Source organism: Erithacus rubecula (assembly GCF_903797595.1).
Source record: "Erithacus rubecula genome assembly, chromosome: 14".
Classification (NCBI taxonomy): Eukaryota; Metazoa; Chordata; class Aves; order Passeriformes; family Muscicapidae; genus Erithacus; species Erithacus rubecula.
Genome location: NC_136666.1, coordinates 2137237 through 2157867, shown reverse-complemented (window position 1 = coordinate 2157867; position 20631 = coordinate 2137237). Strand labels below are relative to the sequence as shown.

General features: G+C 49.6%; 1 protein-coding gene across 1 annotated transcript in view; it reads right to left on the bottom strand.

Moving 5' to 3' along the window:
- Positions 1–20428, bottom strand: part of HCN4 (hyperpolarization activated cyclic nucleotide gated potassium channel 4) — a gene marked incomplete at its 5' end in the record, with an annotated part of 94354 nt that extends 73926 nt beyond the window's left edge. The window contains 2 exons of the mRNA XM_079317559.1: positions 19734–19811; positions 20053–20428. Of these exons, the coding sequence (XP_079173685.1) occupies positions 19734–19811; positions 20053–20428 (454 nt within the window). The remainder of the gene's footprint in view (positions 1–19733; positions 19812–20052) is intronic.
- Between the last annotated feature and the right edge of the window lie 203 nt (positions 20429–20631).

Here is a 20631-nt window from a genome sequence, read left to right as displayed (position 1 = left end):
TCCATCCCATTGTTTCTTTTATCTCTTAGTGCTAACCTTCTCTACCAGCAGACCCACAGTTTGCTTGTAAAGACAAATCTGACATTCCCCTCAATCCCTCCTCTGATGTATGACCCTCCTCTCACATCTGTCCCGGGATGATGAGGGTCCATCCAACCTGTGAGGTCCTAACCCTTCCCTGAGCCTGCAAGGGGCTCCACAGCACCTGGATAAGCACTTCCTAGGGATTTATACTCATTTGATGAACACCTGCTCCCTGTCCTGCCTCTACAGACAAACTGGACCACTCAGACCCAAGATGCTCCAGCACTTTCATTCCCAGTCACACTGAACCACACCCCTGGCACAAAACTCAGGACAGTCCCAGTGGATTCAGCCCCACTGAGACAATGCCCACTGTCCTCAGCTCCTGCTGCCTTCCTGCCTGCAGACACCAGCCTAACAAATTAAAGCCTGTCTTAAATCTATACTTAGAACCCAATCTTCCCAGAAAGGTAAAAATAAACAAGATTTCATTTCTCTCACAGAGCCAGAGATAGCCACAAGAGACTCGGTTTGTTCCGGCTCTAAATTTGGAGCATGGAGGCCAATAGAGCACGCATCCCATCTCCCACTAAAGCAGCATTATTAATATTTTCTCACTTGCTTGGACACAGCTATTAATATCTCATGGAGAATTCCCATGCAACGAGCTGCAGAAGCAGTGAGATTTTTATGGTGCTACTCTTAGGAAAGCTCATCCCCTTTCTGTCTGAAGGCCCAAAGGAGCAGCATTTACACACTGAACCCAGAGAATTTATTGTCATCACAGCACCACCGAAGGGAGCACAGATATAAACTGTCCTGCAACGTGGATTCACTGCAGCTGGAGACAGCATGTGAGGATGGAATGGTGGAGATTCACCAGGCTTACAGTGTTCCTTGGAAGGGAGGCAGGGCAGTACATGTCTGCAGGACTCCTGTCCTCACAGAAGGTCTGACAAATCTGGGATCCCTGCTGAGGGAGGTTCCCTCCTCACTCACAGCACTGCACAAGGCAGTTCCACTCTGTGGCTGGCTGACCCAGCCCCACAGGAGCCTCCCACCCCACAACCTCCATGGGTAGAGAATTCAGCATCAGGTTGTGTTTACAGCTGTATTGGGTTGATGTGCCCAGCAATGTGTATTCTGTCCCCATCTATGGGTGGGGCAGTGCCCCTGATCTCCTGGCACATATTATCTGCTAATGGGCCAACTTTAAACCAGCTGGGGCAATCATCTTTATCTTTCCACAGCCCATCCTCCCTCCAGGAGATATCATCTGCTGCTGCCCCATTCAGCCCCACTGTGGGACTGATCAAATTCCATCATCCCACTGGCAGATGCTCCAGCCAGGGCAGGAGCCAAGCCTTTCCTACCTAGAGAAAAACTGAGATTTGGGACACCAAGGCACCTTCTTCCCACTGCATTCCAGAGGAAAGCCAGACCTTTCCACATCATCCCTGCACCTTCAGAGGAAACTGCACCTTCTCCAGGAGCACTGCTCCAGCTGAACCACATCTGCCACTGCAGGAGGATGCAGCCACCATTGAATGGGGCTGCTGCCACCACCCTGACTGACTGACGGGTGTCAGCTTGGATTCTGACTCTGGCAGGGTTTGGGATTGTTCTTTGTAATACTGCATTTCTATTTTAATTTTCCTAGTAAAGAACTGTTATTCCTAATTCCCATATATTTGCCTGAGAGCCCCTTGATTTCAAAATTATAATAATAATTTGGAGGGAGGGGGTTTACATTCTCCATTTCAAAGAGAAGCTCCTGCCTTTATTGGCAGACACCTGTCCTTCAAACCAGGACAGCAGCATTGAGCCCAAGCTGCATGGGCAGCACAAAGCAGAGTTAACCTCTCTTCATACCCCACCCTACTGCACTGATAAACATTTGTGGATTCCCCTCTCCCTGCCCACCTGCAGCTGAATCCCAGGGGTCTCCAAGGTGTTGGATGTGTATTGATTGCAGAGTTCCCAGAATACATTATGCATGAGCTGCCATCCTCAGGGCCTGGCAATTCCACATTGTTTGATCTCCCGAAATCTCCTGCTTGTATGAATATGGAAGAGTTCCTCTTTGTTTGCTGCCCATTGATCCAGACATTGACCCTTCTCCTGTGTGCATTTATCTCTGATGATTTAATAATGAAAAAGACCATTAAAGTGAGGAAGGGAAGGAAGCCCCTTCAGGGGGACCCATTGCCATGGAAACCTGCCATATGTTGCTGTTGTAGAGAAGGGATGGATCAATAAGGGCTGCAGCCTCCAAGCCATCAGGAACATGTTGTGGAATGTGAAGGATTAAAGCCTAAAGACATGCATAAGTGGTGACATGATGAAGTTCAGGCCCTGGCCCACATCCACCTTCCATGAGTCACCCCCCAGTGCTCGGCAGGCGGGCAGGGAGAGGGGAATCCACAAATGTTTATGAGGATCTGCACCAGGCAGCTCTGAGCTGGCTGCACTGGGGAAGGGCTTGGTTTGTACACAGGGACAGGAAGGAAAATTATTCTCTGTAGATGCTGTAGATATATATCTTATGCATGATATATAAGATAGATATATGTAGTATCTATTATAGGTATCATATAATCACAGAATCAGAATGGTTTGGGTGGAAGGGTCCTTAAAGCTCATCCAGTGCCACCCCTTGCCATGGGCAGGGACACCTTCCACTATCCCAGGGTCCTTCAAGCTGGCCTTGGGCATTGCCAGGGATGCAGGGGCAGCCACAGCTTCTCTGGGCACCCTGTGCCAGGGCTGCCCACCCTCACAGGGTGGAATTCCTTCCCAACATCCCACCCATCCTTGCCCTCTGGCAGGGCAGAGGGGCAGAATCAGCTCAGCCCGGGGCAGGGGGTTCTGGGGATGCCTCTTGGCTCAGAGCTGCTCCAAGAGTGGCACAGGACACACAACACCAACACCAGGAACCTTCCTCCCTCCTCTCCTTGGGAAGCCACAGGGATGACAGGCTGGCTTCTAAACTATTTTGTGTTGACGTGTCTGTCTTGACATAATATGGGTTTATGTGAGCTGAGGATGTCACTCTCACCACTAGGAAGCCAAATTTACTAAAACTAAACACCAAAATAAGGCAGAGAAATGACATGAGTCACACAACTAGGTAAGAATCACAGTTTGAGGAGTGGGGGGTGTGGAAAGGACTCTGCAGTGTTTTCTGAGAACTGTTGGCTTGCCTTGTACTGACATTTCTGCCCTCATACCCTGCAGTTGTCCCCAAGGAAGTGACAAACCCTGCTAAGTCATTTGGAGCTGAGAGCAAGACTTCCCACCACCTAAGATGCTAAAAATGTTCCTCCTGGGCATTGCTGTGCCCCTGCTCCTGAGGGACTCACAGCTCCAGGGCCCCCAAAGGAAAGTGGGGTCCCTTAATGTCTGCCCACTGCCAGAGGGCAGGGTTAGATGGATATTGGGAAGGAATTATTCCCTGTGAGGGTGGTGAGGCCCTGGCACAGGGTGCCCAGAGCAGCTGGGCAGTGTCCAAGGCCAGGCTGGACAGGGTTAGAGCAGCCTGGGATGATGGCAGGTGGAATGGGATGGGCTTTAAAGCTCTTTCCAAGCCCAACCATTCTGGGATTCTGTGATCATCCCAACATCCAGGCTCTCAAGACTCCAGAGCCCAGGTTTGGGATATCTGCCATAACCTCTGAAGCACACAGCACCAGGACAACCATCCCCACAGGAACTCCCCCAGGTACAACATCTCTGTGTGTCCACAAGGAAAGCCCAAAAAGCACCAAGAATGCTCCCTGTGCCTGAGCATGGATCAAACCCAAAGCTGCTGCTCAGCTGCATGATTTACTCCACCTCTGCTCCCAGGCACACGTGCCCTCTCAGCTTCTCTCCAGCTTCCACAGTTCTCAGGATTTATGTCTGAGACAGGCAACAGCATCTGCCAGAGCTCAGCACTGTGCACACACTGCTGCTGTGTGAGCCCTGGGTGTGCCAGATGGGGCAGGGACAACAGTCAGACCTCTGTCCTGAATGCTCAGAGCTGCCAGAAAGAGGTGACAGGAAGCACTCTGGGCTTTTCCAATGGTCTGCTGCAATGATCATATTTCCAGCTGCCTCCCTCTAAAGCTCCAAACTTCCTGAAGCACATGTTCAGCGAGGATGGGCAAAGCCAGGGTGACAGAAGGTGTTGGCTGCATGTGGCTGTCACCCCTGGCAGGGACAGCTCACCTCTGAGGGTCACACAGCACGGGTGAAGAGGAGAGGGGGCACTTCTGGGCAAATCCCTGCTTTTCCTTTGGGTTAAACACACCCTGGCTAGTGTGGATGGCCAGATTTTGAGTGTGGATTTTCTGTCCCAGTGCCAAAGCAGCAGTGTTTAAGGAGCAGGGATTGGGATGGATGTCCCAATGTTTCAGACCTTCAGCTCCTTGAGATCCACGTTAGTTTTTTGGAATCCTCACTGGTTTCCATCCTTGCTTTAGCCCTGGTGGGAAATGCCAGTGCTGGCACCACTGTTCCAGACAAGGTTCACCCCCAGTGATGCCAGAGTCTCTTTCAAGGGGAAGGAGTGGGGTGAAAGGAGTAAGGCACCTGGAAAGCCACTGCCTGTGTGTAGCACAGCTTCCAAAGCACAAAATGCTTCTCCTGCCCTGCTCTCCTGCTGCTCACATCAGACTCTTGTTTGTAATGAGTTATTCAGGCTGCAATGGAGCACAATGAATCCTCAAAAAGACTAATGCTGCTGGGATCTGGGGGCTATTCAGGTAGCCCAGACCCCAGACAAGAGATGAATCACCTTCTAAAAATGCAGCGGTTAAGGAAAAAAAAAAAAAAAAAAAAAAAAAAAAGGTCCAATTGCTTCTGATTATTTTCAGTCTCAGAAGAAACATACTGTACTGAGGCTGTGCTTACCTAAGGCATCCACATGAATCCACTGTCCCTCCCCCTGGAATGGCTGCTGAATTAATTACTGCCTGCACTGAAACACTGAGGAGCTCCCCAGAGACTGGCTCCCTTTTGACCTCAAAGCTTTTTAGGGCAGGTGGCTGAGGAAACTGCCAGCTGGGGAAACTGAGGCAGGAGGGGGAGATATTCCAGAGGATCTCACTCCCTCCATAGAACAGAGAGGAGAGAGCAGGAATTCTGACATCCAATCCATCAGCTCTGAGCTTCAGATCCTCCAAAGCTGTTATAAATACATGTTATGGTATTGGCTTTTTGCAAATATTAAAGTAAATGTTGCATGTGTGGTGTTAAAATGGTTTTTAAGATACAGTTTTCTTTAGGAATAACATAGACTAATAAAGCATCTTTGTAATAAGTAAACTACCTACTTCATTAAAAAATACCCAATAAAAACACCTGCTACTAATATACCAATTGCCAACACCAACCATCTGTAAAAATTAAAAACCACAGCCCAAATTAAAACTAAATTAAAACCACAACCAAAAAACACACATACTCTAAAAAACAAACTCAAAAAACAGCCATGTAAAACAATTCCTAAAATATGAAAAATAGTTTATAAGAAAGTTAAAAAATACATCATAAGTTATAAATATGTAACAAACTAATAAATTTTAAAAGTGTCTCCAAAACAACAAATGTGCTCTTGGCTAAATGCCAAGCACCCAGCCATCATAACCTTTTGCTTTATTATTTGTCTCTTATTGTCTTTTATTAAACCTTTTTAAATCTACCAAAAAAATAAACCTTTTTTTACCCCAAACCCCCACGAGGACACTCTGCTGTGCAGTGCTGCTCCTCCAACACACACAGTGCCATGGACAGGCAGACAAACAGTGATGGGCACCATGAAAAATGGCCAGATAAATCTTTTCCACTATGGGCTGGACCTGCCCTGCTCTATTTCAGTCAATGGAACAAAGCCATTGAGCCCTGGGGGAGCAAGTGCCAGCCCTAAATCATTTCTTTGATTAATTGTTCTTGGGAAGGAAGAATTCATTAAGCATTCCACTCAGCAATTAGAAATAAATATATTTTTAGAATGAACAACCTGCCAGAAACAAGTTGTTTCAGAAATATATTCAGCTTGATGCATTTTTCCATCAATACAGAATGAGGATGCTCCAGCCTGCCAGGGGGACAGGCTGGGAAAGGGACACTGCAGGGACAGGGCTGTCACTGAGGAGCTCCTTGTGATGTTTGCACCACTCAGGTTCAGCCTGCATGAGTAACCTGAGAGGAAATAATGGAGTTTTTCTCTATATTCCTATTCCAGCCTAAGCTGGGACTATATCTCCCTGCTGTTTCACATGAATATGACAAAGCTGTTCCTACACACAGCTGGGGCAGAGCAGATCTGAGAGCCATGAAAACCCAATAAATAACAACACCCCCCTTGTATTTCCACTGTGGCATCAGGCTCAGACAAGGGCAGTGTAAAATAACAAGCCAAACCCTTCTCTGACCACTGAAGGTACAGATGCCACTAAATGAGGTGTAAGGGTGTATTTTCAATTTTAAATCCATGCTTCAAGGCAGGAATTCAGCACAGGCTCTGCTCATGCCTGAGCCCAGAGAAGAACATGGAACTGTGAGATGGGCACTTTGCCCTCCCCACCAGCCCAGAAAAATCTACTTCTGGTCCTGAGTGCAGAAAAGGAAACCCTAAAAGAACCTAAACATGTTCTGGGATCTGAGAGTCACAGCCACAAAAGACTATTCCAGGCTTTTAAGTTCTGTGCCTCAAAAGAAAAGGCAAGTCTTATCCTTTGGTTGTGGTGCCTAGAGGCAAGTCTGTTCCCTGCCCTGTTTTGGGAATGTAGGATGGCAGCAGTGTCTCAATGAATTCCAGCTTTTCCAAGAACACACTCTCAAGGGGCCTCTTCCCCAGAATAATGAAAATCCTTGGAGTTTTTCCTTCTGCACACACAGGACCCAATTTCAAGGCCACTGCAGCAGGCACTGGCTCAGCCTTTGATTTCAGCAGGGATGTGCTGGGATATCACAGAAATTGGCTGGGAATTTGTGTGCTTCCATCACAGTAACATGATTTCTATGGTTTTTTCCCCTTTAGTTAACCCAGTCCTTCTGCTTAAACTCAGATTAAGGCAGGAGCCAGGGTTTTGCTCTTGTTTTTTGAGGCCAGGAGAAATGTCTGTGCTGTGCCTTGGCCCAGATGGGAGCCCTGGCACTGGGAGATCACAGGGAGAGGAGGAAGAAGAGGAGGAGGAGGATGGGTCAGTGGTGAGGGCACCTGGGCAAAGCTCTCAGGACACCCCAGTGAACAGGGAACAGCAGAGGGTCTTTGACTGGAGTCCAGGGAGAGCAGGGAGCAGATCAGCTCTGCTCTCATGTGTATCCAAACCCAGGTTAACTCATCAGATATTCAGATAGCAAATTAGGGATCTCCTTCAGGAATGGCATCCTTGAATCAGAAATAGCTGTTCTGTGGGCAAAGAGCAGAAAATTCAGGGCTCTGAACCACTTCCACTGCAGCAAGGAGCCCCAGGCTGCCTGAATCCTGCCTTGAAGAGCCAGTGCACAAACACCAAGCTGGGAGTGGAATGTGGCATCAGTGACAGCAGTGCAGCACCAGCAGGTCCCACCCAGTGCCAGCACAGGGCCTGGATGGAATTTGGGGCTCCTGTACAGGACTCCAAGGAGGGAAAATCATTCCCAGGGCCATTCTCACCTGGGAATTTGGCTGCTTGTGTCTGCTAATGAGCTCATGTCACAGGAAGGATGATCAGCCCTGCTGCATCCACAGGAACCCCGTGTGTGCAGGAATGATCCCTCTGCAGCCAGGCTGAGCAGGGGGAATGCAGCAGAACCTCTGCAGCTCCAGGGCAGGGGCTGAGCAAAGCTGGAGGATCTGAGCTGCACTGCCCTTACTCAGAGTGTCACCTGCCTGCCTGCAAAGGTCACCAGCTGCTCTGTACAAGCCAGGGGGTTTTATGATCTGGGCAGTTTGTATTGCTACAAAACTCCTTTATAGGAATATCCTCCCTTTTTCTCCCTGAGCCAGCCAAGGCCATACTTCACCTAGGAAAAGCAAATTTTTCAAAAGCTTGTGAAGAATTTACAAATTCAAATTGTGAAGAATTCAAGCTCTTGTGCCCAGCTGCAGGAAAGCCATGCTCCTCTCTGAACCACACCACCAGAGGAACAGCCAACCTTATTCTTTTTCCCTAAATGGGCTGCAGATCCTGGCATGCCAGTTTGGGGTATCCACAAGTTTCCACTGGCCTGTCCTAACTTCAGAGAGATGCCCTTTCCCCAGAAAAAAAACTTGGGCATGAAGGTGTGGAGAGAAAGCAAAGCTGGAAACTTTGGGGCAGGCTGAGGAAAACGGAGGAACTGTAAGGAAATGCCAAGTCCTGGCACCTTGCTGAGCTCTTTCACAGCCTGTCTCTGCACCTCTCATCTGGAGACTGGGCAGAAATGCTGCTGGCCTGCCATTCCTGAGAGAGAGTGTGATGATGGCACTGGAGGAGGTGGTTGAGAACATCTCAGCCCTGTGAGAACAGCTGCCAAGTCCCAGAGGGATTTCATCCCTGACTCCATCCTGCAGTGTCTCCACAGCCATGCTCATGGATTGTCTCCCATCCCCACAGCATTTCCTCTTCACCTGCAAAAAGGGTTGTTCTGATGGGAGGATTGAGCTCTGGAGAAATCACTCTGCTTTTTGTCCTGCTTTCACATCTCAGCTGTGGGAGACACAGGGCTGGAAACACATCTGAGGGTGCTTAGAGTGGGAGGAAGGGTAAAAAAGAGGTGGTGGGGGTCTGGAATTTGGAATGCCATGCTGTGGCAGCAGGCAGAGGGATGTGAGTGCAAGTGTCTGAGGGGCTCAGCTCTTGAACTGCTCCCAGCCCCACTATTCCCAAGGCACTTTATTATCAGCTGCACCCCCAATGTTGTGCATTAATTCCCACAGCAGACTCATGCACACACACACATACACAACACACCCACCCACATGCAGCAATGGCTAGACAGACACAAAGCATGCAGCAGCCAATTATTTGGGGTGGGAACAGCTTGCATGAGCTCATGATGAAGCTTAGCCTTAATTCTGCTGAGCTGGAGAGGCTGGAGCTGTGCTCTGCTCTCCTGACTGACTGCGGAGCGCCAGAGCAGGGCAGATGATGTCAAGGCAAATCTTTTTTTGTCTGCAGTGCAGATTTGGCTGTGTGAATTTACTTGCAAATGAGGCTTCCAGATCCCCTGTTGGAAAGCAGGAGTCCTAGGCCATACCCACAGCTAACACTGTTAGCCCAAATTCCAGAAGGGGTTGCCTTGGTTTGGAAGGCTTGGGACAACTTCCCACCAGGATCTGAGCAAGAGAAGTCACTGGGATTGACAGGAGGGGACAGGGGAGGAGTGCCAGTGCTGCAGACACAGCAGCACAATGGGAATAAAGGAGGGGAGACCCCAAGAGTGCAACTTTCCCCGTGGTTTCACAAACTGAGCCCCAAAAACTGTCCAGAAGCACTCAGGTTTTAGCCAGCAGGCATGGACACCTCTGGAGTTTGGCTGAAGCAGGTCTGTGAGCCAGGTTTTTGTTCCATCCCCAGCTCTGGGAGAGACCTGGATGTTCCAGCACACACAGGGAATTGTCCTGACCCAGGCTGGCATGGAGCACACTCGTGTTTGGACTAAAAGCCAAAGGTCACATCATCCTAAAGATCCAAAGCCAGCCAGCCTAAGGGATGTTTTCCAGAGCTGCCACACCACAGCAGGAACAGACACCTTGCAGCTTCTGTGCCACACCTGGTATTTGGGAGGGTTTACTGAAGTCAAGAGTCACATATTGTCAGAGAAAAGGGTAGCACACCCTGCAGTACACATGACTGGTGAGGGAAAGATGGAACATTTTCTTCTTAGAGCACCACCAAACCCCATGCAGGGGCTGCACAGTTCTAATTTATGGACATAAAAGGTAAAATCCATCTTGTCTGCCTCTCCATGCAGGCTTTTTTCCTATCTTTTCCCAGCCTAGTTCTAAATGTGCCAGACAATAGAGCACCACACATGGAACTGCAGAGTATTTGTAACCTCTTCCCTTATCAAAGGAACCAATGGCTCAGAAATCTCCCATCAGTACATGGATCCACTGGATTTTTGGGGTCCTAATAAAAGATGGACAATAGGTGAGACTAAATCTACAGCACTACACAGAAAAGGAGAATCCCAAAGAAATCCTCATGGAACTTCCTGGTGGAGATCAACCCCACCCTTGCTGGTATCCCTACACAGAGTCCCCCAGCATCTGCCATCACCCCTGGCAGCACCATCACCCCTTTTTTTAAAGCTGGAGACATCAAGGCATGGAGAATTCAGCTCAGGATGGCTCACAGGCCCAACCTGGATTCCTGACATCCCCTCCAGCTTGTCCTTCTGTCTGCTGGGCTCTGCTTGTCATTCCAAGAGCATCCCCAGCTAAATGAGCACGATACGAGTGCTTTGTATGGGCATCAAGGAGAACAGACCATCATCTGCAGTCTAGACTGGTCCCTCCTCCTGCCCTCCCCACAGCTCACAGGAAAATAGGCATGGAAAAATATATTCCTCTTGTTATTAATAGAAGTGTAACTTGTGCATGCATTAGTACTTTGAAGTGAAGGGGGAAAGGTCAAGCATCAAGAATCTGTGCTTAATGAAAGTGGGTTTGCTATTGTTAAAAAAGCTGCACAGAGCCAGGCATCATTATCTTTTCTCTTATCTGCTGGGCTGTGGGGAGAGCTGGTGCAGGGCATGGCAGGAGTGAGGGTGCAGAGCTGGGTGCTGTGCTGGCTCTGTGACACAGCAGGGCACAGGGAGAGGCACAGCTGAGAGCTGTCAGTGCTGAGCTGACACTGCTGGGAAGGAAGGGATTTGTGGAGAGGAGCCCCCCAGTCTCTGGAATGCAGCTGTTATCTCCTCCCAGGAGCTGATATCTGCCAGACCTTGCTTTCCCACACCCAGCACAACAAATCCATCTTCCTGGGTTGTTTATTTTTTTTCCCAGGGTTCTCCATGTGCTCAGGTGGGATGAGGGTCCTGACCTGGAGCAGGAGAAGCAGAGTTCCTGTGCTCCCACCCCACTGGAGCTGAGCAGTTGCTCCCTGCCCAGCTCCTGATTGCTCCTGAGCACAGTGTGACAAGGAAAAACAGGGAGTCAGAGCCCCTGCACTGGAGTCAGCTGGCAACCTGCAGCTCCTCTCCTGCCTCTGAGCTCTGCAACAATGGATGCACACACACAGGCACCCTCTCCATCCAAAGAGCCTGCGAGATAAATCCTTCATTAGCACATTTGGAGGAGTCACCACAATTGAGATTAGCTCTCCTTCATCGCTGGGGAAGCTGCTGTGCCCCTGGAATGCTGAAGTGGTGGGCCCTCAAGCTGACCTTGGAATTCCCCCTTGGATGCTCATCTGCTTTGCTCTCACGGCACTGTCTTCCCCTGCTGCCTGCAGCATGTCCTCAGGAGATAAGAGCCTGGTTTTCCTCTAACACCAGGCATGGGGTGACCACATTTGATACTGCACACCATGAATAATTCCAGTTGGCAAAGGGACTTCCCAGCTAGCAAAGCATTCAGCATGGAAACACGGCAGGAAAAGGTCTCTCTAAGAGCACCTTGCTAGCTCAGGACACATCTGCTCCCTCTGCTGTGTTTCTGGAGTCCTGAGTGCTGTGTCTGCTGACAGACCCAGTGCTGGTGCTGTCAGCACTGCAGAGCTGCAGGGAGCCAAGCTGCATCCTCACCAAACCCCAGCCCACTCCAGGGCACCTGAGCACTCCTCACTGCCCATCCTGCACCTGAATGTGCAGTGCTGCTCAGGCCAGAGCCCCTGTGCTGCCCTGCAGGCTCAGCAGTGACAGGTTTACAGCCAAGCAGTGCTCAGCTCCGTGGGGATGAGCTCTACAGTGCTGCTGGGGGCAGAGGTCATCCAAACCTTTCAGAATGGAGCTTAAATCAACCCTGCTCACCATAATGACTCTGGAGCTTAAATCAACCCTGCTCACCATAACGACTCTGACTCTTCTGCAAGGGAAGTGAGGAAATCTCGTGAATCTCCACTCAAAAGGCAATGATGTCACTGGCTGGGGGCTTTGAAAAATGCATGCACAGCCACAGGGCAGCATGAGGAACACAGACCTGTGAAGGAGGAGGACAGCACCTGGATCCTTCCACATGGGAATGAGCCTGTGCTTCCTTACACACCCAGCAAGAGGTACAAGAGATCTGTCAGAGCTGCTGATGTTCATTCTTCCTCCTGGGAATGTTCATTCTTCCTTCCTGGGAATGGTTTTATCCCTCCTCTCAGCCACAGAGCTCCTGGCACAAACATTTTGGGGGCAAATCTCAAGTAGCCACTTCCCTTCAAGCCTGACCTTTCCCTCCCACTCAGCCCTGGAAATGGGCTTTTTGAAGTTCTCAAAAAGGAGCTGGCACCTTGCTTTTTGAGTGACATTCATCTGTAGGTAAATTGATTTAATAGCTTGTTAGAGTGCCAATTAGAACCAACAATAACTCAATTGACCTATAACTGCCTTGGCACCAACACAGCTTTCAAAAATAAGAGAAAGGAGGAAATCTCTGCTCTGGCAGAGATGAGAGCTCAGATAGTTGGTTTTGAGAGCAGACTGAGGGATTCATGGGCTTGCTAATGAGATGCTCATAACACATCAGAAACAAAGACAAATTTCAGTGGTTTCAAGCTAAAATGACACTATGTTATCTCCAGACAAAGATCACTCTTTTATCTGTATAATAAATGGATCTTAGTGCAGCAGCAGTGACTCTGGAGCAGAAAAAACCTCAGTGCCACAGAAAGCACTAGCACAGTTACCTAACCAGAATAACATTGGATTGAAACCCCAAGTTTACTTCCTTAAAATAGTGCTGCAAATTCTTACACTGACTCTGTGGGTTTTACCCTCAGAAACCACATTTTTCCTTCAAATAAAATCTGTTTCATTCTCCTGCAGCAGAGATTGTACTTCCAGACAAATCCATCATGTTAAATGCTTAGGTCTGAGGATTGAAATCTTTCAAGTTTAAAAAACAGAAAATGGGTAGCTTTTGTCTAAACATTGGCAATGTCCAAGGATAAGGAGAAGGATAATGTGGAAGGGTTTTAAATTACTGGGAAAAATGATCCATTCTTAAGTCAGGAAGGGGATGGAGAAAACTGAGATTGTTGGAAGAGTCAGAAGGACAATAGCAACTAAGAATATGTAGGAGGAGAAGGAACTGATTCAGAGAGACCCACCCAAAGAAAAAAAACTGAAGGATAAGGATAGAGTCTGGAACTGGAGTGAGTAAATGCCAACCCAACACACTGGAATGTGGCAAGGGGTGAGGGGGAGAGGCATTACTGAAAACAAGGTGGAAATCAGATAAAAAAGAAGCTGGATGTTAACATCTAGGACTGGCTGGATATGACACCTGCCATGAGGAGCATAGAAAATGGAATGGCACAGGTGGGGTGAGAAACACAAACTTCAAGTGAGAGATGGGGAAGACAACAGGTTGGAGGGAGTGGTGCTGAAGGTGAGAAGGAGAAAAGCAGGGAGTTTGTAACAGGCAGAATGAGTTTCCTTTAGAGCCATGAAATGTGGTGCAGCATCTTTCCTTTGCTGTAGCTGCCTGCCACTGCTTCATTCAGAGCAGAGGGCAGTGCAGCACAGCCTTGAACAGCTCCACACCTGCTGATGAACCCAGAGATATTATTGTGCCAGGGGAGAAACTGAGCTGTTTTTAAAACCCTAACTGTGCAAAACACTGCTTTAAAAATCAGACTGGAAAGTCAAGAGCTCAGGGTAGGAAACAGCAGACAGGAGGTTTGGCTGTGTTATGGTACAGTCATGACATGGATTATTCTCTTCCCAGAGAATTCCTGCCTCCTCCAAGGTGGGAGGGAGGGCTTGGGGCAGGTGTGTGCAGCAGGAGACTTTGTGTAGGAGCCCATCTCTTGCTCAGCCTGGTTTGCAGTGGAAGAGAGAAGGAACTGCAGGTGGGGTGTGATGGCCAGGGCAGGTGAGCAGAACCTCCCCCTCTGCCAAAAAGCTCCTGCAGAAGTGCCAGGCAAGGAGCCCAGTGCCAAACTGTAACTGCAATAATACTCTGAGATGATGATGGGAGAGAACACGATGTCATTGTTTACAGCAGTGATTATTTTTTGCTATAACAACAGACAAACCAACAAGCAGCAGAGGCTGGGGAAGAGGGTGGGAGGGATGGGCCCATTTCCCAGTCTGGCTGCTGACAGAGCCAGCCTAAGAAATGGTCCAAAGCAGAATGTGCCCAGTCTTCTCAAGGCACCCACAGCTCCTCATGAGCCCTTCTGAGTGCCAGGGGTGCCCATTCCCTGCAGAGCCACCAGGGCAGGGCTCTGACTAACTGCACAACTGGGCCTCAGCTCCACCACACCCAGGTCAGGGATGGCTTTACCTCAACCCCCACCAGTCTGTGCCACCTCACTATAACCTAGGGATGATATTTCCAATTTCCTTGCTGTCAGGAAGTGAGGAAGATATATTGTTAGCATGCTAGCATAGTAAATATTTTGTAAACCCATGAGAAAACAAATCTTTTTTTTTTTTTTCATATCAGGATCTGAATCAGATATAATGAACAAGATATGTTATCTTACAAGAAGAGATGAAGAAAACATTAAATTGTTTTTCCCAATGGAAAATGAGTGTACTGAGGGAGGAGCTTATGTGGGAGAGATAATGTCTTCATCTGTTGGCAGAGATTGGTGTGAAGGGCCTGGATTAAGTTTATGCAAAACTCTTAACCACAGGTCTTTGTTAAATATCAATGTTTGCTTTACTATTTATTTATGTTATTTTATCTCATTTTCTCCATAGTATTAGTCCTAAAATATTTTCTGTGGTGTTGCCTTCACTGAGGCTTTTCTGTTTTCCAGCTCAGGCAATGTGAACATGTTTCCTACAAGAAGCTGTACTCCTGCATGGACTGTCTGGAGTGGGATAATTTACCTTCAGCCTTCTGACAAGTGAGCTGGGGCACAAAGCCTCACTTGCCTATGGATATGGGAAGTAGAGATATAGGAGTTTCACTCCCTTAGGTCATGGTCACAAAGCCACAGCTCTTCTGCAGCCTGTCCACTGAAAACAACAGAGACCCAGTCCATGCATTCAGCAGAATTTGGATTATGATTCCTGTTGGGATCCCTTCCTTTTGCTCCAGCACAGTGCCCTGGGAATTGGCCAGGAAGTTCTCTGCAGCAAAGGCAGTGGTATCTGCCTCCAATCTCCACGTGCAGTGTCCCCCTGCTGCCCCAGGGACACACCATCACCTCAGAGAGCAGAAGAGAGACAAACCTGGGAGCTGCCCCCTCCAAACCCAGCCTGCTGGCACTTCCAGTGCCAGGCACAGGTCCTGCCACCAAAGCCACTGCTCCCTGCCCTTTCCCTGAGCCCCAGTTCCCATGTGCTGCACATCCTGCTCCAGGCACTTGGAGCAAAGGGCAGGTCTTGGACCAGGAATGGAGGGAGGGCAGCACAAAGAGCAGCACTTTGGGCAGGAGATGGAGAAAAGGTCACTGCTGCCTGAGAGCAGGGAGCAACCCCCACCAAAGGGAGCTGCCAAAGTCACTCAGCACTGCTGGACTCTCCACAAATTGTTTGCCCTTCTCAAGCATGGGGGGAAGCTTCCCAGTGAGAACAGTGTGCACAGCCAGAGCAGTATCAGGGAGGCACTGGAAATCAGGAGAGTGGGAAAGGTAAACACATCCTCCCATTTCTGCTCCATCCCACAGTGTTACTGGGTTCAGCTCTTAGGACTGTAATTAGCAAATCCCACTGATTCCCCTCGAGAAGGGAGGCTGAGAACTCTGCAGCATGAAGGGAAGCAGTGATTTTGTTCTCTCCCCTCACACCTCACACCTGAGCACCTGGTTTTTGCTGCCACAGAATCCTCCCCAAGGTCCCAGCAGCCAGGGAGAGCTGGGAGAGGAAGCAAAGGAAAGAAAGTCTCTGTTTGCACACAAGTATTACAAGTAATGGAGACCAATGAAAAGAAGAATTCTAAAATCTGTAGTTGGGTCTGCTATCGAGCAGAATGTTTGCCATTGTTTTCAGAGACAGCAGCTTCTCTTCACTGTGAGGAAGTTAATAGATTACTGGGCAGTGAATAATGTGCAGTTCTATTTACATCCACTGCTGGAACTATTTTGGGCCCTCAGATAGTGTATCTGTTCTCAGGTCTTTCTAAAAGCAGCACGCTACACTTTTTTTTTTTTTTTGCAAGCAATTCTGGGCAGCAGCTACAACCCATATGCTTCAGTCAGCTGCAAACTAGACAGATCATTGTTTGTCAGGAATTTTTTTATTAAACCAATTGTACTGAATCAATGCTTCCTCTAAGCAGTAAAATACAATTCTGTCTACCCAGTGGAAGAGCTTTCAAAGTCACAGATAAATCTTGATCTAGGAAATACAACGTGGCTCTGCACTGATGTGCAATCAACCACAGATGCAAATGAACTCCAGCTGCCAGCACACACATCTGCACCTCAGAATGGGATTCTTAATTTCATTAGAAATTGCTAAGACACCTTTTAAGTGCTTCTAGAACCAGCCCACTGCATTAGTCAGGAGTACTCAGGGGCACTGAGCTTGATTTTTATAAAGGTCATTTGATGTCTTTTCCCCTCACAATGGACTAAAAGCAGAGATCAACAGAGCCTGAATCTATATTAATTTGTTTTACTCTTGGAGGGTCATAGATTTGCCACTGGAATTAGCCCTATTAGATGCTAAAATGATAATTTAATGAGACAATGATGAAAGCCTGTGTTCTATTCTAAATCAGGAGCTCCTCTGGCAGCGAAGGAGCGGTGGCTCCGCCGAGTCGGAGACTCGCACCAATGTCATTTCACAGCACTGCACTGACCTGGAGCCTTCCATGCAAACCTGTCTGAACTGACCTGGAGCCTTCCATGCAAACCTGTCATTTCACAGCACTGCACTGACCTGGAGCCTTCCATGCAAACTTGCCAGCTCCAGCTGCTGGCAGCCGGCAGTCACGAGTGCTGGAGCCCCAGCAGAGCCTGCCTGGAGATCACCTGGCTGGCAGAGGGCAGGCAGCTTCCTCCACAGCCACAGCGAGCCTCTAAACCTTTCTAAACCTTCCCTCACTTGAAACTTGACCAGCAAACGCTGCTGGTGCCAGCCAAGGGCAGGAGAATGGAGCCTCCAAGATCCCGGAGCTCCGGGATCCGCACCCGGCTGGAACACGGGAACGCGCTGCGTAATTCCCCAAGCACACAACACCCTCCTTCGGGGCACACACACAGCTCTGGCAAATGTTTTGGTGAGATCTGCTCTTTGGTGCAATCTGCTGCATTCCAGAGGTCATAAAATGTTAGCCCTTTTGATGGGAGTTGTGTCCAAGAGAGATGCTTTAGCAGAGAGCAGGAGGGAGCACAAAGCCTGAACAGAAGGTGGGAGTGCTCCCACTCTTCCCCTTCAAGGCCACTTTCCATGGAAGCCCAGGCACATTCTCTAGGCAGCATTCTTATCCAAATATCCTATCCTAATATTCCTATCCAGATCTGCTGCAGGTGAGGTTTTTCCAGCCTCTCTGGAAATATCCCCGCTGAGTGTTACATCCAGCTCCTCCTGCCCTCAGCACATGGCCCCAGACACTGGCACCACTGCCCCAGCCCAGGGGGACAGCAGGGACACAGCCCATGCTGGGCTGGGCTGCTACACCAGTCCAGAAGGAAACCAGCCCACCTGGGATGTGCCCCAAGGTACGGACATGCAGCTCCCTATGCCTTTCCTGCACGGATTGCCAGCTCTGTTATTAGCTCCAGGAGCCACCCCTGCACCCACAGAACTCTGCATGCACCAGCAGCTCCGTGCCAGCAGCACCATGGCATCATCCGGCTCAGGGATTGCCAGCAGGCTCCATTCCTTTGGGCAAGGCTAGGAGTGGCCCCATAGCCAAGCACCAAGTGAAAAGTTACCTCATCTCATGGAATAAGCACTGGCTCAGCAGAAACCTTAAAATCCCAAACTCTTGAGACCATCTCACCTTGGGCAAGGTGGTTTCCTCTGCTCCTGCTGCTGAAGTTTGCCAGGCTGGCTCTCTGCTGAAAACAGGCACAGATATGGAAGGGAATAAAGCCACTAGAGAGACAGAAGGATGTGGAAGCTGAACACTGCTTTTGCCTAACTCCAGATACAACACAGAGACTAAACCCCAAATTTCCTGAGGGTGCGACATGCAGAGCACGCCTCGCTAGAATAACCCGAGAAAACACAGCAGTTAAACTCCAGACTCAGGGCAAATACTGCAAAAATAGCCAAGAGAATGAAACTGGTTTTGTTCTTTTGAAAGCTGCTCATTCTCACATTTCAGTATTTGGGAGCTATTACTTGGCCAGTCTCACTGGGAGGCAATTTTCCCCTGGTTCCAGTGTGGGATTGAGTAAGGCTGTGCTTGCAAGGACTCTGCATCATGCTGTAGCTGCTGGAAACCCTCCTAAGCTCAGTCAGCTGTGTGCTTGGGACACTCGAATGCACTGAATTTAAATGACAGTGCAGTCTTCCAACTCACAGAGCCTTCTAATAACATTTGTTAATCTAAGCAAATATCAAGGAATCTGGTCAGTGCCAGTGCTGAATCCACTAAGCATGTGGGCTGCTTGCTAAATCCCTAATAGGTGGTGTCAAGAGGTTTCTGTCATTCCTGCCTTGGGGAGGCCAAATCCACACCAAAACTCCTTCTGCAATTATCTGGCTAACTGCATTTTTGGGAATCATACACAGTTCCTTGCAGAGTCCACAAAGTCAACAAAATCAAGTAGTGTGACAAAGATACATTTGAATAATATTCTTCTCCTGTGTGCTTTTAAATGTGCCATGTAAGTCCATTGTAATTAAAGCTGAAGCAATAAACCTTAGCCATTGATTGCACTCAGTAATTAATTATTGATCACAGTACTTTACATACATATTGCAGAGGACAGTTCACCTGTGCAGCAGACAATACTTTGCTCAGAAATACCCAGACACAGCCCCTCTGCTATGCAGGACTTCACAAAAACCGGCTCTAGGGTTTCCAAGTTCATTTCCTCATTAACCTCTGCAGAAATGTTGCTGTGGAGTGAGAGCAAGCCATTATTTTGGCTAAGTCAGTGTTAACTATTCCCAATCCAAACTAATTTTGCAAATGAGGATGTGCAGATGCAAAAGAGGCTCTTTGTCTGTTAAGAACCTTGTTAATGATCCTACCATCCCCTGCACATCCCAATTCCTGACAAGCCAGGCTGCCTACACAGCAGCAACAGTAGCAACATCCCTGCCTAACTCTTGGGAAGGAGCAGGGAGAGGACCGGGAGGTGTGAAAACGGGAAGCATCAATCAGGCAGAGCATCCATGGAGATGCAGGACTAGTTAAGATCAGACACCGTGCTTTTAGTCTGGAGTTGTGCATCAGGTGGGAACAGTTTTTCTCTATTTACAACGAACTTAAGGAGAACCTTTCCATTATAAACAGCCAAAGACGATTGGATTAAAAACAATTCAAATTTATCAGTAGTGTGGGGACACTAAAATTAAGGTGAAATGTAAATGAAAGCTGCAGCTTGTTTGAGTGGAGCAGATCTTGGCTGTGTCCTCAGCTCCTGTGGCTAGGAAATGACCCAGGAAAGTTCTGCTGGGGTGGGAGGTGGCATGGGAAGGGGCAGGCCAGCTAGTTTGGAGTGGGCCAGGAAAAGGGGGGGTTGTACCTGAAGTCGCTGTAGGGATGGATGATCCAGAACCCGGCAGACTTAACTCTTTCCTGCTCCCTCTCCACGGCCTTCTGGCTGCCAAACATCCTCAAGGAGAATTTGTTGACCCCCGGCTGGAGCATGGCCCCGAACTGCCTCTGCATGAACCCGGCCTGGCCGAGCCTCTGCTCCTCGTCGGGGCTGATCTGCTCGCAGCCCCCGGCCCCCTCCACCTTGATGGAGGCGCAGGAGCCGGCGCGGGGCGGCGGCTGCCGGGGCTCGGGGGGCTCGGCGGGCGGCGGGGGCGCGGGCAGCCCCGGCTCCAGCTCCCCGCTGCCGGGGGGGCTCTTCTCCTCGCCGGGGGAGGCCGGCTCGCCCTCGCCGCCGATGAGCCGCTTCTCCTCGGCCGCGTCGTGCAGGTGCCGGCTGGCCAGCGAGGACAGGCTCCCTTTGAAGCGGCGGCAGTCCCCGTTGGTGCTGCTCTTGCCGCCCTTGCCGCCGGCCTCCGTCTCCAGCAGGCCGGGGTCCCCCCCTCGGCCGGGGTCCCCCCGGGTGCTCCCGGCAGAGGGCGAAGGCAGCGGCTTGAGCCTGATGCTTTTCCTGCGGGTGTCCTTGTCGCTGTCATCCTCCTCGTCCATGATCGACGCCTTGGGTCCGATCTGCTGGGGCAGGCTGTAGAGCCTCTTGCGCATGGAGGGGGGCAGCTTGTCCATGGCCGCTGCTGCTGCTGCTGCTGCTGGGGGACGGGGAGAGACCCCCCCAGCTCTGTAGGGAACCGGCACTGCCCCAGGGCCCTGCCCCGGCTCACGGGGCGCGGGGGACCAGCGGCTGGCGTGGCATCTCCTCACCGGGCTGTGCCATCCACAGCCTCTGCATCAAAACACAGGCTCTGCATCCAGAAGGGAAAAAAAAAAAA